We start from the raw sequence: 26586 nt of genomic DNA on the forward strand, positions 1-26586 counted from the left end.
TGTGTATGTAAATAACGTTTGAAGTGCAGATGAAGAGTTTGTTTTCAAAACGAGACATAGGCATTTTTTTCAGATTTACGAAACTCGCGCCAAAATTATCCAGCTTCGAATGGATAATTTTGGCGCGAGTTTTATAAATCTGAAAAAAATGCCTATGTCTCGTTTTGAAAACAACCACTCTTCATATTTTGTGTCAATTATTTCTTCGCTCATTGTCAATTGTCATTGTCTGCTGGTTGTGCTATTCTGTTTGCTGTGGTGTAAAGATTTTGTTGACTAATGATTCGCTTCCACCGCTCGTAGTGGGGGGGGGGGGTGTAAACTTATTCTTTTGGTTACAAAAATAATTGTGCCTCATCGTCTCGCGAGCGCCACCCTGCTTGCGCCTAATAATATGGAGCGCCTTGTACGCTTGTTAAATACTGGAATAGCACCCGCATCTGAGACTGTGCCTTTTAATACGGGGCGCCTTATCGCCGTGAAAATATGGTACTCACTACCATCTCATATAAGACCATTCATTTATTCTGTATTTATGCTAGTCAGGCATAAATACATGAACAAAGAATATTTATTGTGCTGTAAACATATATTTTTTGGAATAATTAAGTACACAATTATATCCAATAAATGAACAGGTCATTTAAATTGCCCCAAAAATCCTGATTGTTTAAAGCCTAGTATTTACATCTAGATGTGTTAAACAACTAAGGACACAGCACCTGTTGTTTGAACCAACCCACTTTAAGTAAGCAAGAGTAATGGAACATGCGACCATATTAAATTAACTTAAAGTGAATAACTTTAAAATTTGGAATGTGGGAGGAAATTGGAATAGCCAGAGAAAACCCATGCAGGTACAGGGAGAACATGCAAACTCCACACAGTCAAGGCTGTGAGGCAAATGTCCTAACCCAGAACTGCTCAAGGCATCAACTGTGATCGACTGGTCGTATTGGTAGATTGCATGACATCTCGTGATATTAGAAAAAAAAAAGACATCAGCCTATCATCCACCCCGTCACTTGATTGATATCCAAATATAATCTTTTATATCTGAATTTTTCGGACCCTTAGGTCACGAACATGCGCAAACCGAGCTAAAATGTAACTGCAGTTGTGTAAACGGCGTTACGTATATAAGAGCTAATAAACTAGTTAGTGAGTTACCTCCAATTTTTATCTCTTGTTTTTTTCCTCTTAAAGTTAAGGAAAAATTAACATGGCAGCTGGACCAAGAAAGAAGAGAAATATTTACCATTGTCATACGAAATATAGTGAGTATTTTTTGTAGCAGACTTTGCAATGTGACTATTGTGTACATCACGATGATGATTATCAAAATATTGTGCAGCCCTACTTGTTATATGCATCTCTACCTTAGTAATGGGCTCCTACATCGGCTGGAAATAAGTTTAAAGCGGTATCTAAGACGGATGACTTACCGATAGAGTTGCAGCGTTCGATGGGATTGGCTGAGTGGTGTAGCGACGGGAAGCGGGAGTCAGGTCTACAACACTTCAGCTTCACGAAAAGGGCCTTCTTCGGTGGGCAGTTGAAATAGCGAGTCCCTTTGAAGGTGCCGTCGGTGCAACCTGGGCACTCCTCTTCCTGGAATTTGATGTTTAGGAAAAAAAAAAAAAAAGCATAGCCACACCAATGAGTATTTGGGTATTTGTGTGCTCGTGGGCCACATTTGATTTTTCCATCAACAGAAAAATAAAGTATTTCTTAAATCAAGATAATTCATGACTTCATAATTGTATTTAAAATTTCAGAAAATTCTGGAACATTTAATAAGTTCATTTGATGAAAATCTTGGAATTTCATCAGTAACAAAGCAATTCATACAATGGTTTTATGTAAATGTATTATTTCTGCTTAATTTACTGATTACTTGTACTATGTATACTAAAGTTATATCATATCATTTTGCATGAAGATAGCTTGGACAGGCTCTAGAAAGCCCACGATATTAGTAAGGATAAGCAGAATAGAAAATGTATGAATGAATGAATGAATTAATTTACTAATATTTCAATTTCGTTAATTATAACAAATACATGAACAATATATATATATATATATATATATATATATATATAAAATGAATGCATTTTAACATACACATTTTAGTAAAAGAGCTAAATTGATATAAGAAATATTACAGGACTTATGATAATAATACAAACAAGGCCAAAATGCCCACCACCCCTGGTCTATCCCAACAGTGTTGCTGTATGTGTTCTCACCAGCTCCAGCCCAGCCAGAGGCTCCAACAAGCCTGGAGGAAGACCCACCCAACGGATGACGCCACACAGAGGGGGGTTCTCTTTCACCTCCACCAGGGAGCCCACCTCAAGGCCAGGCTGTCCTCTGGTAGGTGTTGCAGGCCGCGATGAAGAGGGGGCGGTGGCCAATGGTGCCTCGGCCTGCTCCCCCATTACAGACTGGACGGACAGGGAGAGCGGGCCGTGATTCATGTTGTCGATGGGTCCGCTCTTGCGGTTCAGGCTGAAGGGCAGCGAGTGGAACTTGTTGTCACTAGCCAATGAAGCGGCCGACGGTGCCCTACTGGGCGGGGAGGACCGGTTGAAGTCAGGCGGCGTTTCGGTGAGAGACTTTGCTGGGTCCTCCCCAACTGAAGGATAGAAAGACGACATGAAATGTACAGTTGAAGCCAGAGGTTTACATACACTGTGCAAAAACATACATTTCACGTTTTTTCTCACTGCCTGAAGTCAAATCAGACTAAACCCCTCCTGTTTCAGGTCAGTCAGGATCACCAATATTGTATTATTTTTATCAAAGTCAAACATTTACATACATTTCCTTAGTGTCAAGTAGCATTTCCTTTGAACTGCATGATTTGGGTCCAACCATTTGGGTATCCTTCCACAAACTTATGAAAGTACTAGTATAACCTGATCCTTTGCACAACTGTTATTGCACTATAACTGGAACCACGAACAGGGAAAGGCACTCTGTACTAGCTTAACATAATGGGGCGTTGACGCACTCTTAACTGTTCTAAATGAATAAAACTCCCTGACTCTTATCAGGAATTGTTCCTATCAACTGAATGTCTCTTGTTCTTTGTTCTTGTTAGTTTGTTTGTTCTTTGTTCTGAATGTCGTACCAGGGCCGCACCGACTGCTGGACACAAATTCCTTGTGTTGTTACACACTCGACCAATAAAGATGATTCTGATTTAACAATTTAAAAAATGTTGGTGATCCTGACTGACCTGGAACAGGAGAGGTTAAGTCTGATTTGACTTCAGACAGTGAGGCAAAAGATGAAGTGTAAAGAGTTTTTGCTGAGTGTACTTCTGGCATCAACTGTATTTAGAGTCATCAAAACAACATTATATTTACATTTTACAATAGACAAATAGATAAATGGAACACAAAGGATGACTGGAGAATGGCATGTACACTTGCTACTAGCTGGTTTGTATGTTTTATAATCGGACTTTTTTCTTCAAATTTTGATAATTCACAGATCTGGCTAAGCCTACATCATACCATAGCGAAACTTTGAAAGTTTTTGAACAGGTGTCCAGAAATTACATGGGGAAAACAGATTGACAGTTGGGAAAAATATATATATATTTTTATAAAAATTCTATATTTACATATATTTCAGATTGAGCTTCCTCAAGGTCACTCGTTAAAATTGGGGATATGAATTATTTTGATCATGTAAAAATAACAATTGTGTATGTTTAGTGAATAACTCCATCACGGGGCAGTATAGGGATGAGTGACTAGCATGTCAGCCTTGCAGAGTGTTGCAGCTCAACACTGGGCTCCAGCCTTTCCTGTGTAGGGTTTGCATGTTTTCCCTTTACTTGGATTGTTTTTTTTTTCCAGGTAGTCTAGCTTCCTCGCAAATTACAAAAACAAGAACGTTGTCTAAATGACTCAAAATAGGGAATATAGGTGTGAATTACAAATAAAACTGGCTGCTGACTAATCCCGATTATACCTAATGCTCTCAATGAATTACTGACATAAATTTGGGCAGTCTTTGGCCACTTACGTGTGTTGTTTGGAGAAAAGTACAAAAAAATATGTGGGATGTAACAACATATTTCTAAAAGTATACCACCCGATTCAAAATTAAAATATATATATATTTTTTTAATCAAAATTAAAAAGAGACCAGCACTCTTCTTCATATATTGTTGAGATAACAGTGGGTACGATATGGGTATGGGTCGTAAGTATTTAAGCCTTTGATTAGTATTTAGTAGAAGCCCTCTTTTGAGCTCATACAGCCATGGGTCTTTTGGGGAATGATGCAACAAGCGTTTCACTCCTGGATTTGGGGATCCTCAGTAATTCCTCCTTGGAGATCCTCTCTAGTTTTGTCAGGTTGGAAGGTGAACATTGGTGAACAATCATTTTCAGGTCCCTCCAGTGATGCTCACTCAATTGGGTTTAAGTCAGCTCTCTGGCTGGACCATCTAAGAATAGTCACGGAGTTGTTCTGAAGGCCCTCCATTATTTTGCTGTGTGCTTAGGGTCATTGTCATTCTATTGTTGGAAGGTGACACTTTGGTCAAGTCTGACATCCTGAGCACTCTGGAGAAAGCTTTCAACCAGGATATCCCCGTACTCGGCCACATTCATCTTTCCCTTGATTGCAACCAATCATCCTGTTACTGCAGTTATAAAACACACGCACAGCAAGCTCTACTGTTGGAACAGCATTGCACAGGTGATGAGCAGTGCTTGGTTTTCTCTACACATACTTATTTGAATTAAGGTCGAAAAGACATATTTTGGTCTAATCAGACCGAAGATCCTTTAATTCTTACCATCTGGGAGTCTGCCAAGTGGTTTTTTTTTATAGCTAACTTCATGCAGGCTTTCATGTGTATTGCACATAGGAAAGGATTCCTTCGAGCCACTCTGTCCTCGACTGGCGGAGGGTTGCAGTGATTGTTGACTCCCTAGAACGTTCTTCTATCTCCTGACTATCTCTGGCGACAGCCAGTATGATCTTTTGGTTCTTCTTTCTCTCTCTGACCAAGGCTCTTCTCCCTGGATAGCTCAGTTTGCCTGAATGGGCAGCTCTAGGGAGGGTTCTGGTGATTGCAAACGTCTTCCATTTATGGAGCCCATTCTGCTCTTAGGAACATTAAGTGGAGCAGAAACGTTTTTTTGTAACCTTAGCCAGATCTGAGCCTTGCCACGGTTCTGTCTCTGAGTTGTTCAGGCAGTTCCTTTGATCTCGTGATTCTCATTTGCTCTGATATGCACTGTGAGCTGTAAGCTCTTGAGAACAAATTTTGTGTCCATGCATACATGTTCATGACAATAATGATGATTCTTCTTCTAGAGATAGGTGTGGCTTTCCTAATCAAGTCCAATGAGTATGATTAAACAGCTGGACTCCAATGAAAGTGTAGAACCATCTCAAGGATGACCAGAAGAAATGGACAGCACCCAAGTTAAATATATGAGTGTCTGTCCACCAACGTTCACCAACCAACCTGACAAAACTGGAAAGGATCTGGAAAGAGGGATTGACAGAGTATCCCCAAAACAAGGTGTCAAAAACTTGTTGCATCATTCCCCCAAAAACCCATGGTAATTTTAGCTCAAATGGGTTCTTCTACTAAATACTGAGCAAAGGGTTTGACTACTTATCACTCTGATATTTAAGTTTCTCTTTTTAATAATTATGCAGGAATTTCAACAATGTTTTTCCCCGCCAATATAGGGTGCTGTGTGCGAAAGGAAAAAAAAAAAAGATTTTGGCAAATGGCTACAATATAACCAAAAGATTTAAGGGTGTCTGAGTACTTTCCGTACCTAATGTGATAATAAACATGCCAATAAGTCAAAGTTAAAAATAATCAGGTCAACACAAGGAGGTCACAACCTATTTGTGAGTCTCTGCTGACACTCATATCATTAGACTTTTGAGGTCACTATCAATGCAAAAATGTTTTTACAATGAGACAGCATTTACTGAAATGAAACATTTCATCAAATGGATGCATGATATCAACACTTAAGGAGTGAAAGTTTGATAAACTCAAGAAAGACAGAATCCAACACTGATGGAAAAAACAGAAACAAGACTGCAGTTCTGACAGAGTTTTAAAAATGCTTTGGGCACACAATAGTTTCAAATTTTAACTATTTTTCCAGTTGTAGTTTAATTTTCACCACAAAGCATTCATAAAAGCCTTTTCACCAACACTGGTTGCATCATGCAAGTGGGATGTGACGCCAAAAATTGTTGTAGACTGCTGGAAAGGTCTTTGTGGCAAGCTACTGCGACTGACTGAGCATTTCGTAGGCCATGTGACTGGAAAAGTATTTCATGTTGGAACAGATATAAAGTGGAGTTCCCAACATTTAAAGGTTGGTCAAACTTTTTAAAAAATTATTTAGATGCTCCACCTCACAATATCCTTCACATGAATGAAGAATGAAAATCAGTGTCCAACCACAATTGAAAATAGCGTATTTGTTCAGATAGAGTATTCCCTTCTTGTATAGTCCAACAAGGGCATGTGACAAAATAAGTCTCCCTAAAATAAACAAATCTAATTTCCCATAGGGGTAAAAGTGCTGTAACTTAACTGTCAGATGCATTTGTTTGCACATATGGAACAGCTAACTGCTAAACCTTTTATAATTTTGTTGCAAAGCAGCAGCAGCAGCCATCAAGAACAATTTTAGATTCATTTAAGGAAGTGACTTACCATATTTTACCTGGGTATTAAAGATGCAATTTTCATGACAACATTTTCATTGCCAATTAACATTCCAGTAAATGCCGACACGTTTATGTCCTAGGGAGCTGTGCAACGATGTCTGAATTTTCCAATCCAAAGAAGGAATATAATCAGTAAAGGACAACTAATGTAACTGCCTTACAATGTAGCCATAAGCCTACTGCATAAAAACACAAAGCAGCTCAACCACAATACATTGTGACTACAGCAAGGGTGTCAAACTCATTTTTGTCGCGGGCCATGTTGTAATGGACCTTTTGACCTGTCAATTAGTCATACAATAATAGCCCATCTGATAGCCGCATTGTCTTAACCCCAGGCTTGACACGCCCCTCTGGCCATATTGTCCCACAAGCAATGCTGGTTATCGGTCACGTGTGGTTGGAAAAGTTAATGTTACGAAGAAAATGGTCCTCAGATGCGCTTGGGGAACGTGCAATTCTGATGAAAGATATCCTGTTAGGTTGCAAAGGGCCCGGTTGATTAATTTTCCAAAGCCTAAAACAATTGGGGAAGTGTCTACGATGGATTAAGGCTTGCGGAAGACCGCGCGTACAATTAAATGTGGAGAATATCAAAAACCACAAGGCTGTATGTTTGAAGGGAAGTGACGGAGAAGTATCTTCTCTGAGTTTGATTGAATTATTATCAGTGCCTTATACATTGCAGGAGAACAACTTTCACTTTGTCATTGTATCCTTGACCTGCTGAATGAAGTGTGTAATAATTTATGCTGAAGCGTCGGGTTAGTGATACCTAAAGCGTGATGTCATGCAAGAGAAATCTCTATTTGCCTATTTGTATAGCATCGGATTTTCAAGACAGAGCACTGGGTTTGATTACGAGCAAAGTCAAATGAATACATGAATATAAAGACTACAATGATATTACTTGTGATCTTTCCAGGTAAAAAGTACTCACTCTGCTTTACATGCGCAGTGCGATTCAACTATTTTATCTGGTTGGATTTCAATATGAAGTTTGTGAGGTGTCGAACTTTTTTGCATCGATCGCCAACATTTCGCTGTAACTCTGACATTGCGCCCTGCTCTGTCCAAAATCTTAAATTACGTATACATATCCTTTCGTGAAATAGTTGAGACGTCTCTGTAGAACTCTCTTGCATAAGTCTGACGCATTTGGCAAAAAATATACCGCAATATTATCTGGAATACGCGAGAGAATCCACTTCAAACATTTTATGTTCAAATCACCATTTTGAAAGCTTGTGGGACATAGCAAAAGGGGCGGAGCTTAAGATCGCCATCGGAAAGGTCCATTATGACTTCCCTCAGTTTGTGATGACCAAAACCATGAAAATATTTCCTCACCTCATCATATTTGCACATCAAATTTATGAACTAGTTTTGTAATCCGAAATCAAGGGTAATGGTAACTATCATTGTTTGCTAACACAGAAATACTTGCAATATCTCAATGTTGTCATTTACAATATATGACAATTTGAAATTTTTGTCCAGATTAATCATGGAACCTGACACACGATTTTACTTCGCCGGCCACATAAAATCAGGCGGCGGAACGGATTCGGTCGCCGGCCCTGAGTTTGATACCTGTGGGCGAGAGTATGATGTATTTTTAAAACATGAAAAATTTGTATGCTCAAACTGTTACGGTTGCATTATTCTGACTCCTCTATTCAGTTTTGCATTTTCTTAAGAAAATATTTGTTTACAAAATATTTTAAAAAATCTAAATTTATTAAATTATTAAAATCGTTTTTTTATGAATACTTCCTCTTTGGGAGAAGTACCTGCTTGGAGTTTTCAGACTTTTGTGTTTTATTTTGAAAATTATTAAAAATGTTGTTCTTTGCAAAACAAGAATTTTGTTTCACATTTTGTTCCTTAATGGACTCAACGTGAACCAAAGTGCCACCTTAAAACCAAGGTAGATACTTAAGGTGGCCACCCTAAGAATGTATCTGCAACATTTATAATATAGGACAGAAATATAAGTAGCATTGTTCATGATTTAAGAACATTTTTACCCGACGCCGGCCCCTATTTGCAGTTGTGTAAATAAATGCCGCCTGCCACTGTTTAAGGAAACAAAGTACTTAAGAAGGTGTAATTTCAGCTGCGAGTTGACCAGAATTTTTTCCTGAAACATTACATAGATTATAGCTTAACAGATGCTTCTTCTGAAACAGGAGCTTGCCAGCAAGACGGAGGACGTTCCACGAGTGACCGCGTGTTACCTTCGTCAATGTACCATGTGCTTTTGGATTTGGACTGCACTGGGGGGTCAACAGAGCTGCCATTTAAAGTATAGTAAAAGTCAGACTTGCTCCTACTGCCACACTGATGAGCTAAGCCTGGAAATAACAAAAGTACACCACAACACAGCACAGGTGGATAATAAATAGAAAAGAAGGCGTATGTGTGTTTGCGTGTCAATTGCACGCATGCACATGGAATGTGTGTCTGTATTGTGACATTGTGTTTGAGACAGTAGATTATCAGAACAATGCCATGATCATTAATGAGCAAAGAAAATATAAAAGAAAATGCACATTTATAGAATTGAACTGGTATATGCAGCAGGTGGAACCTCTGAAGTGCTTTCCAGTTACACACTCTGTGCTGTCACGTGACTGTCAACGTAACACATCTCAGTTCAGTGACTACCACAGGATTTTTGGCAAGTCTGGCTTTGTGTGGTGTTTTTGGTGACATATTCCAAACCAAGGAGCATAAAAGGAGAGAATACTAATGAGATAATTATACAAATATTACATGAAGTAAGCTTTCAATTGATGTATTCTTCTGACATTCAAACAAGTCTTATTAACAGCTGTAAATTTATTTTGTATTGTAAGACAGAAATGTGATGTTAAAATAACTTTCACAAAAAGAAATTTTTCACCAAAATCAAATTTCTGAGTTTTTCCCTTTGCTTATAGAAAAAGCAAATGACAATGGCAATCCAAAAAATATTTTACCCCCCTACCCCTTTATAGGGATTTCCTTTATTTCTCCTCTCTCTACATTACAACCCCACCCTTCAGTATTAATTTGCATCTAATTTCACAGAATTAAGAGAAACAATAATGTGACAGTAGACAGAACAGGTCCAAGAAATCTATTAATCGTAAAGACCTATTTTTTAAGTCCTTGCATAGTTCAAAAAGGTTGAAAGTAACTACTTGACAATGGAACTGACAATGTATATTATTTCAGGATGATTTTTTTTTGCTTCTGACTTTTAATTCTCCGACATTCCCCTGCATTTTGACTTAATACTTGGGCCTAAAAAAATTCCAGTTGTGGTTCCGATTTCCTACATTGCAGAACTAAGATTGGGAGTTTTTTTTGTTCTTTTCTTTATTTTTTACAAAATATTTTTCTCCAGCACATGGTGAAGCCATTTTCTTGTCAGTTCTCAATAATTCACATTCTCTCGTAAATAAGATCATACTTCATGATGGCGTCTCGCATCGTGAAACACCGGAGCATTAGCAGTGATGATAAATAAACGTGGATTTTAGGAAGGTTTATTCCCAGGCACAGGTCATACACAGGAAGGCAGTCCAAAGGTACAAAAATCACAAGCCAGAAGGCTTGGTCCAAAAAACATGAAACAATGTCAAAAACTGGATATGGTGAAACATGAAAACATAACTTGACTTGATATGGCTTAGTAACTATGACATGGGGCGAGGCAGTAACGCTGGTTGATGCTCGTGAACACACGTACATGTACACACAACAATCCGGCAACAAGTGGCATGAAAACCAAGGCTTGAATACACAACGTAATTAGGGAGCAGCAGCGCACATAACGAAGTGCCACACCTCCACCCGCAGCGGCTGCTGTCAAACTATGGCGTCGAGCATTTTAATTGTGTCCGCCCTCCCGTTTTTTTAACGTGCCCATTGCATTTGTTTCTATGTAGTTTGAGCTCTTGTTGTTTTGATAGCGACTTGACACCTTATCAAACACCCGATTTAACCCCTGTGCTTTGGCAGCGGCGAGCAGAGCAATTGCGCACATGCCCGTGAAGAACCACTGCCCCTGACATATTTATTACGCGGTGTAAAAATGTTAGAATTCGTGGAGAAATCGGAACCACAAGCTTTTTTTTTAAACCCCTTAAGGATACCTTGGTATCATAACACTGTTTTATAAAGGTGGTTTCTCCTGAAACAGAGGTTTTACTGCCTAAAATGTATATATTGCTCAAGTAATACCCACCCTTGCAGAAATTAAATGCAACCAACTTTGACCAGGTGAAAAGCCCTTTTTGAGGAAAAAAAAAATTGAGTACCTTTGGTCTTCAGTTTGCTTTGGCCAGAGGACGACTTGTCGTTGTTGCTGCCCCTGGAAGCAAACGTGTGCTTTTGCAGCCTTTGGTCCTGCATGGAATATTCTGCATGGACCAAAATATCCAATATTTGAGGCACTTGTGACATTCAGCTCATGAGCACAATAAGCTGTACAACATCTGTGTGCCCACATTATACAGTGTCATATTAAAATGTATTGTTTGCAAATTCAAGCAGTGGTTTTAGAGCAACTGTTCGACCAAATAGCTTCCTCAACATCCAGCCAAACTACACAAAAGGATTTTGACGTTTTCATTTTTTCACAATTTGAAAAACAACTCATCCATCTTCTACTCCATTACGTATTGAAACCTCTAATTCGAGTTTTGGGTTTCTTGGTGACAAAAGTACGATAAAATCTTTCAACAATTCATCCATCTTCTACCGCTTTTCCTGTCGGGTCGCTGGGGCAGAAGCTTTAGCACGGATACACAGACCTCCCTTTCCATAGCAACTTCATCCATCCAGAGGGATCCAGAGATGTCCCCAGGCCAGCCGAGAGACATAGAGTCTCCACCGTGTCCTAGGTCCTCCCTGGGGTCTCTATGCGGTGGGACATGCCCTGAACACCTCACCAAGGAGGAGTCCAGGAGGCACCCAGATTAGATGCCCCAGTCACCTCATCTGCGGCTCGACACTGAGCCACTCTCAGATGACTGAGCTTCTCACGCCATCTCTAAGGGAGAGCTTGGACACCGGGCGGAAGAAACTCATTTCGGCCGCTTGTATCTGGGATCCTGTTCTTTCGATCACGAACTGTGGGTTGTGGTGAGGTGAGGGTAGGAACGTAGATCGACTGGTAAATTGAGAGCTTCGCCTTTCGACATATCTCCCTTTTCACCACAACGGACCGATACAAAGTCCACATCAATGCAGAAGCTGCACCGATCCGCCCGTCGATCTCCCGCGCCATTTTTCGCTCACTTGTGAACAAGTCCCCAAGATACTTGAACTCCTCCACTTGGGGCAGGATTTGGGATTGAGGCAGAGCACACCACACTTTTACAACTGAGGACCGTTTTCTCAGATTTGGAGGTGCTGAGTCCCAGCCGCTTCACACTCGGCTGCGAACCGCTACAGTGAGCATTGGAGATCACGGCTTGATGAAGCCAACAGAACCACATCATCTGCAAGGAGCATGGATCCTCGATCCCTCGGCAGCACGAAGAACTTCTGTCCACAAAAGTTATGAACAGAATCGGAGACAAAAGTCAGTCTTGGCGGAGTCCAACTCTCACTGGAAACAAGTCCAATTTATTGCTGGGCTTAAATACACAATGTAATTAAGGGCGCTTCCTCTGTCCACCAGCACGCAGGATGCGGCACATGGGCCACGCTGCCGCCTGCCGCGGCTGCTGTCAAACACCCGACTTGACGCCGTGCTTCCGCAGCCATGCATGGCCATTGAGAGCCATGCCCCGACATATTTATTACATGATGTAAAAATGTTAGGGTCAGCATGATTTTTTAGGGTCAGTTGGGAAATCAGCCTTATAGAAAATGCTTGATCTCAGTTGTTGCTGCAGAGGATGGCCCAGCCAGTTAATAAGTTTAGAACGCCATTACTTTTTCACATAGGGTCAGGTAAGTTTGAATAGTTGTTGTGCCTTAATGCATGAAATGACAATTTAATATTGGCATTTTAAGTTCACTCGTGAAATTTGACATGCAGCCTCCAACACTCATGTGAACCTTGTGAGTATAAGTGGCTTGGAAAATGGATGGATTTACATTTTTTTTTTATTATCTTACACTGGGGAAACTATGAGAAAATAAGAATATGCACAGAGTCCAATACTTTTTCACAGCACCAATTCATTTTCTACGTCTCCTTTAAGACTTTTTTTGACACACTTACAGAAGGCTCTTTGTCTAATGTTGAACCGTCACATATGCACAATGGAGGTGCTATGTGTTTACAAACAAGCTCAAAGTTTTTGTGTCAAAAGAGTAGCACATTTATTCTTTTAAAAGTAAATATATATGTGTGAAGACTTATTTTTTTTAAACCTGTCTACTTGTTGATTGAAGGGAAGAGATGCAAAACAGTTAAAGCAGCTTTTTAGTGTACATATACATGAGAATATAACAATGTAGGAAACGAAGAGTTTGACTCCTTAGCCTTGACAAACAAGTGAGGCATGAAAACAAAAGACCTTATGTAGCTGCATCAAGAAAATAAAGACTGTTGAGATATTTCTCACAAAAAGCACCTCACCTGGCATCACGTCACAAATGGGGACAAGTCGAGCGTGCTCCAAACTGGGAAAGTTACACAGCAGTTTCCCGCCAATCATTTCGTCCCACTCGCCAACTGGATTGTCCTGTAAGAGTTGGAGCAATGGGAACTGTGTAATCCCTCCAGGGCTTATCGCGTTCTCCAACACACTTCCATTGTGATTGCTTAATTTTTCAGCCTCTCTACAAAAGCAGCCCCCTATGATTCAGATCCTACTTAGAGCTCTAATCCCTCTTGCTAGTACAATCAAGCTATTCTTCCCCTTGCAGTTCCAATCCAGCACAACGTCTCAGCAGCGTTAAAGAGAGAAGGCAGGGTGAGGGTAGGCAAGAGCAGTGGTCTTCCAATTAGCTATATGCTTGCCTGCTTGCCCCCTCGCCACCCTATCGGGTCATACCACTTGCAGACTTTTGGCCCAAGCGTGACTCCCTCCTTTTCTTGGTGTGGGCAGAGGATGCTATGCACGTGGGCTCAACGCTGCCGCTAACAATCAGCAGTCAAATGCCACCATGACATACTCCAATATCCCTATGTTCACAGCATCCCTCCCAACATGAGGACAGTAGTCATACCTACCAGCTATGCTGATCCTTAAAACAAGAACATATTCGCTAAACTCACAAATAATCAGCCAAACACAAAAACATATGTAACTCAATCAGTAATCTTACAATTCTAAAACAAAACACTGGCCCCTCCTGATCCGGTGGTGTGCAAACAGTGCTCAAAGGGACATATTTTAGATATATCATGGAAAGATGGTCATTTGTACAAGCCCGATTTTCAATGAAGTCAGGACACTGTGTTAAAGTGGTTATATTTTAAATGTCCAGATCTTCTTCATCTGGTACAAGTAACATAAATCTACAAATTCTTTATACTGTGAGATTTAAAAACCTGGGGAAAAAAAATCGCCTAAATTAAAAAGTATTACTCACCCTTTGGTTGCCAAAACTGAAGTACAATACTTGAGTCATGGATGTGAAAGGTCCAATTCAACACGGTTTGCCTTGGACTATGGCACTGTGTTTAGCCCGTGACAGCCACACCACAAAAGGACAGGAAGGTAGACAATTTGCTTGAGCTTTGATTTTAAAGGCAGCTTTGTCCACTAGCTGCATTGCACTTCAAATGTCATTCATGCTTACATCCTTAACTTTGGCACCAAAAGTTGACCTGGTTGGCCATTGTGGGTTGTCCAGGCTTGTCTTTACCGATCAATTGTGAGACTCGTGTCTGTTTCTCCCCCCACATGTGAAAGCCGGTGGGCCCATCTGCCTAGCCTGCAGCAAGCGGCGCTGCTTTCGTCATTCAGAGGAAAATCTCAAGTAAACTAACTCCCTCTCAGTAGTGGAGAGAGGGAAATATAACGATACAATTACAAACTGTATGGTAAACATTTAACCAGCACATATACACCTCTATGTGCTGTGATTGTCACTTGAGAGTTTGACAATTCACATGAACATTAAGAAGTGCTTTTTGATGTGCTTCTTTATCTAAACCAGAAGTAAATTAGTACATTTTTCCAAATGTGATGTTTTTGTGTTCCTTTGATGCTGATTGATTAATTTAGTTTGGACATAAAATTTTAAGAGGATTGGATGTCTTCGGCTCTCTATGGTTAAATTGCATTTATTCAAGTGAATGATTCGCCCTGCAATTAAGTGGAGGTTTAAGAAAACAGAGTATCATTTACGGTAACTTGTGTTACCACATTGTCAGAAGCAAATAGTTACATTTGCCATAGGTATTTACCATGTCAACACCCACATAGTAGCCCGGGCTCTTGTTACCCGGAAGCACGTCACAAAAAATGATGGTGCCTCTCTCAGGTCCCTCTCGGGTCTGCACCAGGACCCTTGAGTTGATCTCCAGTGGAGGGTAGTCCTGGTCCTCCTCCACCATGTTGATGTGGTCCACCTCAAGCTCGCCCATGTCGTCGTCATCATCGTCATCCCACAGCTCCAGCTTGTCCAGGGCCACAAACACACCGCATTCGTCCTCACAGCGGAACAGTTGACGGCCCTGGAATGAGCCCTCTGTGAACCCCTGGCCTCTGCCCTCCTCCTGAAAGAGAAAGAAAAGTCAAGAGGAGCACCCTAAGTGCTGAGCGAGAAAACTTGGAACTGTAGCCGTGATACAACCTATAATTCAAGTAAGTGGGGTAAAATTTACATTTGAATAGCTTGTATACAAATGGCTTGTTGTCTGGGCCGCATCAAGTATGAAATTTAACAACAAAGTCAGTAGTATGCAAGCTATTTCTGAAAACGGGTCTGAGCAAGACATTCTGCATTTGTGACTCATTGTTAAGCCTTCTTTATACTCCCGCAGTCGACAACACCCACATTGCATCAAGTGTCCGACGCACTGCCCCGCACAGCACCTCTGTACACATGTTAAAAAAAGTTCCTGCCTGGAGAAAGCTGCGGAGCTTATCTCTCATCATTGGTTCACTTTAATCACATGCTCCTCATCCTCATATAGAAAAAGCTCAACATTTCTTAATGTCACAAAACTGTAAGCCATGTCACCAAAATAGATAGACATCTCTACCTCTACTTATTCAAACCTAGTAGCAAGGTGCACTCGTAACATCACAATAAAATGGTTAAAAGTGGATCCCAAAAAGAAAAAACACAGTAAAACTCAAAATATTTAATTTTAGGAATTCACATTCAGTAAGTCAGTATTTGGCAACAGGCTTATAATCTGAATCCAATTTAATCGAGGTGTTTATTTTCTCGTATATTGTGCTGTGGCTTCAGCTGTCCTGCACGCCCGTCGACCCACTCAGCTGTGTCCCGTAGAACAGAAACAACTTTGTGCTGCAATAAGCAAGCCTTTGTGAGCGCGTGTCGCCTCTGCGGACATGTGGGAGTGGTTATGTTTGACAGCGAGTTACATTGGTGTCATAGAAATGTTCTCACTGCTGTCAGTCAAAACTACTTTGTGTAATGAAATAATAAAACTGAGTTTTGTTGATTCACCTTTCTCAAAATGGTTAAAATTTGGCTTGAAGATAAAGTCAATGTCTTTGAGTGGCCGTTAACAAAGCTACGATCCGAATTGCATTGAAAATTTGTGGACAGCTGTGAAAAGGCGTGTGCACGAAATTGAACAGACAAGCCTGACTCAGTGACACCAGTACTGTCAGGAGGGACAGAATTCCAACAGAATACTGTCAGCAGCTTGTGGAAGGAAAATGTTTGACCCAAGTAGCTACTGCCTCACAATATAATCAATAAAATACAATATATCATGGCTAAGATATAAAAAAAAGCAGACACTATATTCATTATGATATAGATATGAATTAATAAACCTGTGTACATAATGTACAATAATTTTGGTGCTGATAAAGTAATGTTGCAAGAATTGTGCTCAAAAATATGTCTTATACCAGGGGTATTCAGAGTCTCGATCGCGATAGGCATTTTTGGTAAATCGCGTGATGCCGTGGAAAAAAAAAAGACGTCAGCCTATCATCCATCTTGTCACTTGAATCAGGTGTGGCAGATATGTCTATCGCATGGACATAAAGGCACGTTCTAGCAAGATCATCTTCTTCTTTTCCTTTCGGCTTGTCCCGTTAGGGGTCGCCACAGTGTGTCATCTTTTTGCATCTTAGCCTATCTCCTGCATCTTCCTCTCTAACCCCAACTGCCCTCATGTCTTCCCTCACCACATCCATAAACCTTCTCTTTGGTCTTCCTCTCGCTCTTTTGCCTGGCAGCTCCATCCTCAGCACCCTTATACCAATATACTCACTCTCTCACCTCTGAACATGTCCAAACCATCTAAGTCTGCTCTCTCGAATCTTGTCTCCAAAACATCCAACTTTGGCTGTCCCTCTAATGAGCTCATTTCTAATCTTATCCAACCTGCTCATTCTGAGCGAGTACCTCAACATCCTCATTTCTGCTACCTCCAGTTCTGCTTCCTGTGGTTTCTTCAGTGCCACAGTCTCTAATCCGGCCATCATGGCTGGCCTCACCACTGCTTTATAGACTTTGCCATTCATCCTAGCAGAGACTCTTCTGTCACATAACACAGCTGTTCTGTTTTCCGCCAGCTGTTCCAACCTGCTTGGACCCGTTTCTTCACTTCGTTACAATTGCATCCATAGATACGTTATAGCAAGATGACCTCCTATTTATGGTCTGTCTTTTGCTTTCTCCATGGCAGTCGCGGTGATAAACGCGTGACCCCCCGCACCCCTGCTTCTAATCTTTCAGATCGGTAGATCACGAGAGGCTGGCTGCTTGAAAAGTAGATCTTGGGGTAAAAACATCTGGGCACCCCTGTCTTATACTATATACTCAGTATATACAGTAAATGAACAGATCATTTAAATAGACTCATTGCTCCATCTTGTGATCAGATCCAAGATTGTTTTCGGTGATCAGCCCCAAAAACCCTGATCGTGTAAAGTCTAATCTGCAGCACGTAAAACTTAACCTTTTATTTGCATTTAAGAAGCTCTCACAACCTACATCAATCCATCGATTCATTCATTTTCCTTCCTGCTTATCCTCACTAAGATCTCAAGATCTTTTGGCGAGAGCTGGGGTACACCCTGAACCGGTCGCCAGCCAGTCACATAAAAATTAAAAGGTTTTGCCTTCCTTTTCCTCTTGATGATACCCCATTGTTTGGATCCAGCAGGTTGGCTCCCCAGTCAAGCAATGTGATGGCATGGGCATCAAACCAGGTTTTGATACTTCTGGCGGTATGGGCAGAGACAATGTCCTGCTGGAATATGAAATCTGCATTTCCAAATTTCCAAACAGATCATCAACAGAACCGACCATGAAATATTTTCAAACATTCTGGTAGACTGTTGCAGTGACCTTAGACTTAAGAAAGATGAGTTTACCAATACCAGCACTGGGCATTTCACCCCAAATCACGACTGTGGATATTTTACAGTGGAAGTCAAGCAGCTTGGGTTCTGTTCTTCTCTGGTCGTCCTCAAAACCCTTGGAACATGATTCCTAAATGAATGGCACATTTTACTTTCATCTGAAAAGTGGACCTCAGATCACTGGCCAAAAGTGCAGACATTCTCCTTGGCCCAGTTGAGACGTCGGCTAAGAAGTGGCTTAACTTGAGGAACCTGAGAGTCGTCTGAATGTGGTAGTTTTTGAAGCTGTGACACACGCCTCATTCCACTCTTTTTGGATCTCTACTAGATTCTTCAATCTTTTCTGTTTGATAATTTGATGAAGCCAACACTGTGCTCTATTGCTGGTGCATCCTCTCCTGCCACATTTTATCCTTCCACTTTCTACTGATATTCTTGGACACAGTACTCTCAGAACAGCCAGCCTCTAGCTATGAACTTTTGTGGTTTGCCCATCCTATGGAGAATATCAGTAATGGTTTTCTGGACAGTTTTTTTCTGCAGCCGTCCCCATATTGAACCCAACTGAGACAACTGAACCAATTTAATGACACCTGGGGAAACCTGTGCAGGTGCTTTGCTTTTAGTAGATGATTAGTTTAAAACATTTATGACCTGAAAAATTTTGCCTGATTTCTTCACAGTATACACATTTTTGGATTCCTGATTGTGTGTTTTATGAGCTAGAAGCACAAAAGATAATAAAACACGTGAAATAGTTTGAAATATGGGCCTTGAACCTATAAGATGTGAAAGTTTACCTTTTCGAATGGAATTAGGCAAAAAATAAACTTCCATGATATTCTAAATTTTTGGAAAAGGTCTATATAATGCTCTCATAAGGTGAACCGCAAACTCTGTTTTCTTTTCCCGCTTATTAGCTTCTCTCTATATGTACAGACATCTGAAATAAAGAGATCGGTGGGAAAAAGGGAAGGGTCAAAACTACCATCCCAAGTATTGTGTGCTACAGCCCACCAATTAAAACTGTCCAATGTTCAAGAGGTAATGAGGAAAAAAAAGTTAACTCCCGTTCATGTATCAATGTGTAATATGCACAAACCTACTAAGTGGGATCAATATCAGGTTTTGTTTTATCTGTAAGGTATTAATTGTAAGTTTATTTACATTGTTGTTTCTGTCCTTTGTTATGTGTCAAAATGTCCTAAGTCCCCACCTAATTATCTTCTTTGGGGTGCCACTTTACAGATGCGTGGTATACTTTGGTAAACTCTAGTGCTGTACCACTTGAGATCAGGGTTGGGGATCAAAAAACACTTGTAACGGTGATGTTCATAATGTAAATGTAATGTTCCAATTCTCCCCAAAGCGTTCAACTAAAAATTTTGTTTCCCAGTTTTGATGCATAGTGCACAGACCTCAAAGAAGTGGCCAAAATCAACAAAAAAAGAATGTGCACGAAGACAAGCTGGTGGCCAACCCCAGCAAAGAGTCTTAAATGTTCAAATTAATTACTTCCCCTCAGTGCAACACTTGGAAAAAAACTATAGTGTGCAAAGGAGGCTTTCATGATATGTACCGTCTGACGCAGACAGTGAAGTCAACTCTCAACCCAGTTGGCAGAATGAAACAATTAAAATACATCGACGCTAACATTGAGACAGCTGCCAAGGTAAACGGTTGGTTGCACTTTTTCACTAATAGATTTTAGCATTTACTTTAGTTTCGAAACCAAAGTAAGACCTAATGACAGAAAAAAAAAACGGGCTTAGAACAGGAAGTCAAGAGAAAACTTGCACATACAGTGAGGAAAAGTATTGAGTCAGCCACCAATTGTGAAAGTTTGCTCACCTAAAAAAGATGAGAAAGGCCTCCAATTTACATCATCGGTATTCCTCTTCTATAAAATAAAATTAAGGGGGAAAAAAATCCAGAATTTTTTTTTCTCATTTTTTACAGAATTTAGGACAAAATTATGATGGAAAATAAGTAATTTGACACCTACAAACAAGAAAGATTTCTGGTTCTCACAGTCCTGTAACATCTTTAACCCTAGGTTGACCCATGTTGCATTTTTTCCACATGGTACATTAGGGCCCCTTTTCCAGTTTACCGACTTGGCATTTGCCAAGGTGGTCATAATTTCAAATAACCTGGAACCCCGCTTGGTAAGCAGAGGGTTAAGACAGTCCTCTATCCTCCACTTGCTAATTGTATTAAGGGCACCAGTTTGAACTCATTCTCAAGATAAAAGACACCTGTCCACAACCTCAAACAGTCAAACTTTAAACTCTACTATGGCCAATACCAAAGAGATAGAGAACACAGAAACAAAATTGAAGACCTGGACCAGACTGGGAAGACTGAATCAGCAACAGGTAAGCAGCTTGGTGTCAAGAAATCAACAGTGGGAGCAATTATTAGAAAATGGAAGACATACAACACCACTGATAATCTCCCTCGATCTAGGTCTCCAGGCAAGAGCTCACCCCATGAGGTAAAAATGATCATAAGAACAGTGAGCAAAAATCCCAGAACCACAGAGGAACTAGTGAATGAGCTTCAGAGCTGGGACCAAAGTAACAAAGGCTACCATCAGTAACACTATGTCGCCAGGAACTCAGATCTTCCAGTGACAGTAGTGTGGGAGCCTGGCCTCAGAAGCAATGCCATGCAGCTAAGTGAAGACCCACCTCCCCTCCTTGCAACTACTGCCAGATCCTCAAGTGCCCCTCATTGGCCTTACCCCGTCTATCAGTGCCCCCAAGAGAGGTGCGGTGCATTTAAATCTGGAGGGCCATTGAGCTGAGGGGTGAGGAGTGGGTGAGCGGGCGTGCCAGGCACAACTGCCTAAAAGCCAAATCCCAGACAGGGAAAGGGGCAGACACACAGACTGGGAAACACCACAGTTGTGCTGGATCCAGGTGTGACAAAACCTGAAATCTGGTGAAAACCTGCTTCCATCAGCAAGCACATTGAAGATAACACATTGTTGGGTCTTTAAACATGACAATTATCCCGAACACACCGCCCAGGCAACGAAGGAGTGGTTTCGCAAGAAGTCCTGCCGTTGCCAAGGCAGTCTTGAGATCTCAATTCCATAGAATATCTTTGGAGAAAGTTGCCCAGTGACAGCCCCAAAACACTCATCTCGAGATCTCCATAGAGGAATGGGCCAAAATACCAGGAACCGTGATTGAAAACTTTGGGGAGACTCTCACAAAATGTTGGACCTCTGTCATTGACAACAAAAGGTATATAACTAAGTATTGAGATTTTCTTTTTTTTTTATTGACCAAATACTTATTTTTCACCCTAATTTGTTAATGAATGCTTTAAAATCAGACGATGTGACTCTCTGATATATATATATTTTTTATTCATCATTTTGTGTCTCATAAGTGAGGTATACCTACGATGAAAATTATAGGCCCTTCTCATTCTTTTAAGTCAGAGAACTTTCACAATTGATGGCTGACTAAATACTTTTTGCCCCATGGTACAAAGGATTTGACGTGATAAAAGAGTCCCCAATATTTTATACTATACTTAACTTTCAGCTGAAACGTTAAATAATGAAGAGTACCTAATTTGGGTTAGTGTTACACACATTACCTTTTAGCTCATAGGTTTGATATTTGATACTGGTTATAAAGAACCGATTCTGTACATCCATTTTCTGAGCCTCTTATCCTCACAAGGGTGCTGGAACCTATCCCAGCTATCATTGGGCAGGAGGCGGGTTACACCCTGAACTGGTTGTCAGTCAATTGCAGGGGACATTTATAAAGAATCCCAAGTCAAACATTAATAGTCTATGCTGCAGGCTGCTAAGGACATAGAGATTCATAATTTGGACACCATTCAAACCGTATTGGCCTAAATTGATCAGACTTAAGAATCATTTAGAACTAGTATTGAAATAAGGAATCGGGATCTGAATCACTCTAATTCAAAATTGACCAACCCTACTCCACTTGTGTAAAGAAAAAACCTAAACTACCTCGTAGCACCTATTTTTTCCAGAGTGGCATCTACAAAGCTCATATTTGAAATTAATTTTAATTACATTCTAACATTGTCCAATGCAACATGTTTCAAATAGAAGTAAGCTTTTCAGTCTTTGTAAAAGCAGAACACTGAATTTAAAAAAAGGAAAAAAAGCTGAAAATAGATTAAGTGGTTCTTACCAGTAACTCCACACCAAACAGGATTCCAGAGAGGCCTCTGTCAGGCATCAGTGAGCCCTTGAAGCGCACTACGCCAGGCAGAGGCTCATCCCCAGAGCGCAGTTGGACACGCACCTTGGAACCGCAGTCAATGTCGCGCACGCGCTCTAGCCGGGACTTGTTGCACAATAGGGTGTAACGTTCCTCACAGTTGGTGATGGGAAAGAGGAGCTCGGCTAGCTTCTCGTCAACCTCCAGGATGTTGCGCTCGTCCAGGCTCACCACCACAGTCTGGTCAAGAATGTGGAGGCTCTTCTTGCCCTTGCATGGAGAAAGCGTGCGCCCCAGGCTGTTGCGCTCCTGGCACGCTTGGCCCAGGCTGCCACGTGGGATCCAAAGGGTCTTCTGGGGAGGCTTCTCCACCGTGCACTCCTTCACCACCATGTAGAAGCGCCAGTCCTCCCTGAAGCCCCCACTGGGCTTCTCCTGGCTCCACAGGGCCGAGCTCATGACTGCATTGTAGGCAACATGGGCAGCATCACAGAAACTGGAGTCTGGAACACAGAAAACAATGTAAAGCTTAAGTAACGGCTTTGTCTGGAATAGAAACCAGGTGTCCGCTAACCATCCTACCCTTTATCAAACACCCTTTAATGTCAACATCTTTTGACTCCACCATGCATGCCATACGTCCCCCTCCCCAGCCATTTCATCCAGCTCTTCCTGACGGATAAGAGACATTCCCAGCCCAGCCAGGAGACTCTCAAGCATGTCCTGGGTTGTCCCTGGAGTGTCCTCCTGATGGAATTTGGCCAGAACAGCATACCAGGGAGGCATCCTAATCAGATACCTATGCACTCATCTTCTCAATGCAAATGAACAATGGTTTGACTCAGCCCCGTCCCCAAAGACCAAAGAGTGTCACCCTATCGCTAAAGATGTCACAGTGGCTATCTCATGCTGAGTTTGCCTTTGTACTTGAGTGAAACCCACAAGCAATTTTGAAAACGTACTGCAGTTGTCCTCCAACTCGAGTGTGTCACTAGGGCTGGTATTGGTTAGGACACCACCAGGTGGAGTACAGTGAAGAAAATAAGTATTTGAACAACTTGCTATATTACAAGTTCTCCCACTCAGAAATCACGGAGGGGTCTGAAATTTTCATGTACTTATGTATGTACTTATTTTCTTCACTGTATCTTGAGAATTTTTTGGCCCATTTCCGGTAGCCGTTCTTACTTTCCTGTATGGAACAAGAAATAATACAACAGTTGCGACCATGGCATATTGTCTGATAGAACAAAGTGATCAAGATGACTAGATGATACATTTAATTATGCTGCAAAATTGATTACGACAGCAGCATAGGTTTTATGTGGAACTGAGAGGAATGCAGTACCTATTCTTAGCATATGACCAGCATTCCACGCGCAATAATTTTTGTGGGGTGCAAGTCAAGTGACCCATAAAGGGCCGCACAGCAATAATGGCATTGGAGACCTTAAGGGAGAGCCCAGACACCCTGCTGAGGAAACTCATTTCGGCCTCTTACATCCAAGAGCTTCTTTTGGTAACGACCCACAGCTCATGACCATAGGTGAGGGTGGAAACATAAACTGATAGCATCACCGCTCGGCTTAAAACCTACACTATGACGAGGTCCCATTTCATTCTTCCCTTACTTATGAACAAGATACCGAAATACTTGGACTCCTCCACTTGGGGAAGGATCTCATTCCTGACCTATAGAAGGCAGTCCAATCTTTTCCGACCAAGGACCATTGTCTAAGATTTGGAGGTGCTGATTCTCATGCCAGCCACTTCACACTCAGCTATGAACCGCTCCAGTGAGAGTCGGAGATCATGGCTTGGTGAAGCCAACAGAACCACATAATCTGCAAAGAGCAGAGATGCAAGACTGAGCCGCCCAAACCAGACCCCCAATACACCTTGGCTGCACCTAGAAATTCTGTCTATAAACGTTACGAGCAGAATTGGTGACAAAGGGCAGCCTGGCCACTTACTGCCAACAAAGCAGCCAAAACTCTTGACACTGGTTGTACTGGAACAAAACAGCCCGTATCAGAGGAGTTTGGTAACCCATACTCCTAAGGTACCCTTGAGGACAACGGCTTGATTAACTGGTTGGGTGAATTCCCATGCAACCCCGAGGACCCACCCATTGGTGTAGCGCTGGTCCACTGTTCCACAGCCAGAACAAAAAACAGTCCTTCTCCTGGATCAGGATCACTAAAATTATTGAATTTTGTTAAATTTGTTAAAAATAATAGAAAGGATTTATTAGAAAAGTGTTTCCCCGTTATTCACGGGGGTTACGTTCTTTGCACGCCCATGAATAAAAAAAAATCTGCAAAGAATGGATGCAGTATTTAACAAGTATACACTTGTTACACTATCAGCATGCATGCCAGCACGTGTTTTAGCATGTTTGTAAGGTACCTTATGATGACGCTCACAAGGCAGTGAGGAACAATTGCGTTTTCACATCTGTAACCCTACACATTGGCAATTCCCAGACAAAGAGTCCTGCAAAGCATGCTCGCAGGAGGTAACCTAGTTTAAAGTGCATGTTTTGGCCCAACTATTTAGCCATTCTTTTTTTTGTTTTATTTGCTAGCTATGCTACTCTGTTTGCTGTGGTGTGATAATTTTAGTTCCGATGTGACATCTTGAGTCTGTACAACATCATCAGTAATGACCTCCCTACACAGGCAGTGTGTGGGGCAATTTAAGCTTTTTACGTTCACAGATAAGAAATGCCATTGTTCCTTACTACTTTGTGAGCACCATTATATGGGAATTTATACATGCTAAAACAATTGCTGGCATGCATGCTAACAGTGTAACCAGTGTGTTCAAGTGTACTTTGTTGGACAAGTCACATAACAACATTTGCAATTGTTGGAACTTGATGTGCACATCAAGTACACCACATTGTAAGTTGCCATGTCTAATGTGAAGCAAATATAAGACCTTTACGAACGTGAAAATACGGTAAAAAAAAAAAAAAAAAATGGGAGACCAAAATCCGCAAATATGTGGGGACGCAAATGGTGAACCACGAATAGGGAAGGGCACGCTACAATTTTTTTTTTAGGTCATAAGTTTACATAGAATTTCTTAGCATTGAGTAGCATTTCCTTTGAACTGCATGACTTTGGTCAAACGTTTTGGGTAATCTTACACAGGCTTCTGACAGTACTCTGCTGGAATCCTGGCCCATTCCTCCTGACAAAACTGGTGTAGTCAGGTTTGTCGCTTCCTTGCTTGCCCAGGCCCTTTCAGATCAGCACACTAATTTTCAATGGGATTCAGATCAGGGCGATGAGATGGCCGCGCCAAGACTTAATTTTTTTTTTTTTTTACACTCAAGCCACGTTTCTTCACTATTTTGGAAGTATGCTTAGGCTAAAACTTGGGTGCAAGTGGGTCTTCAAAATGGTCAGTGACCCTAAGCATACTTCCAAAATGGTTAAAAAGTGGCTTGAGGGTAACAAAGTCAATGTCTTGGAGTGGCCATCGCAAAGCAGTGCTCCTAATCCCATCAAAAATGTGGGCAGATGAGAAAAGGCTTGTGCGAGCAAGGCAACTGAAAAACCTGACTCAATTACACCAGTTCTGTTAGGAGGAATGGGCCAGAATTCCACCAGAGTACTGTCAGAAGCTTGTGAAAGGTTACCCAAAACATTTGACCCTAGTCATACAGTTCAAAGGAAATGCTACTTGATCCTAAGAAAACGTCTGGAAACTTTTGACCTAGAAGAAAATTACATGAAATTCTTTAAGAAATTCTCTCTCATTATTGTGGCAATTAACAAAAATAATTTGGGTGATCCTGACTAACCTAACTGATTTATCCATCTATCCATTTTCTTAGCCTCTTATCCTCACAAGGGTCGCGGGATCGTCTGATTTTGTGAGACAAAAATAAGATGTCTTTGCACAGAGTATCTAAACTTCTGGCTTTAACTGCACGTCTATAATTGTCTTTGGAATCATGGCTAAACAATAATGAATTGTTCAAAAAATGTATATCTGATCCTCAGTACTCATGCATGGTTTAAGTTATCTGGAATGCTAATCACAAACCAAACCCTTGTGTCAATTGGATAATGTTTTATATTAACAGTGTATGAATTGTTAAAACACATTTGCATAAATAAAAATAGTTTGAACTG

The 26586-nt window shown here is 41.1% G+C and overlaps 1 protein-coding gene across 5 annotated transcripts in view; it reads right to left on the reverse strand.

The window, feature by feature from the left end:
• Nucleotides 1-26586, reverse strand: part of cylda (cylindromatosis (turban tumor syndrome), a) — a 42912-nt gene that overhangs the window by 13987 nt on the left and 2339 nt on the right. For 4 of the 5 annotated variants that reach the window (XR_009794220.1, XR_009794219.1, XM_061814669.1 and 1 more), the window contains exons 2-8: nt 22409-22941; nt 15107-15418; nt 13328-13433; nt 11052-11153; nt 8982-9098; nt 2253-2641; nt 1446-1611 (exon numbers count right to left, since the gene is read on the reverse strand). Coding sequence is in view for 3 of the 5 variants with exons in the window: in XM_061814669.1 (XP_061670653.1) it covers nt 1446-1611; nt 2253-2641; nt 8982-9098; nt 11052-11153; nt 13328-13433; nt 15107-15418; nt 22409-22897 (1681 nt within the window). In the remaining 2 variants the exon portion in view is untranslated. The remainder of the gene's footprint in view (nt 1-1445; nt 1612-2252; nt 2642-8981; nt 9099-11051; nt 11154-13327; nt 13434-15106; nt 15419-22408; nt 22942-26586) is intronic. The other variant, XM_061814671.1, reaches the window with a different exon arrangement.

The sequence above is a fragment of the Syngnathoides biaculeatus genome, chromosome 3 (assembly GCF_019802595.1).
Source record: "Syngnathoides biaculeatus isolate LvHL_M chromosome 3, ASM1980259v1, whole genome shotgun sequence".
NCBI classification, from domain to species: domain Eukaryota; kingdom Metazoa; phylum Chordata; class Actinopteri; order Syngnathiformes; family Syngnathidae; genus Syngnathoides; species Syngnathoides biaculeatus.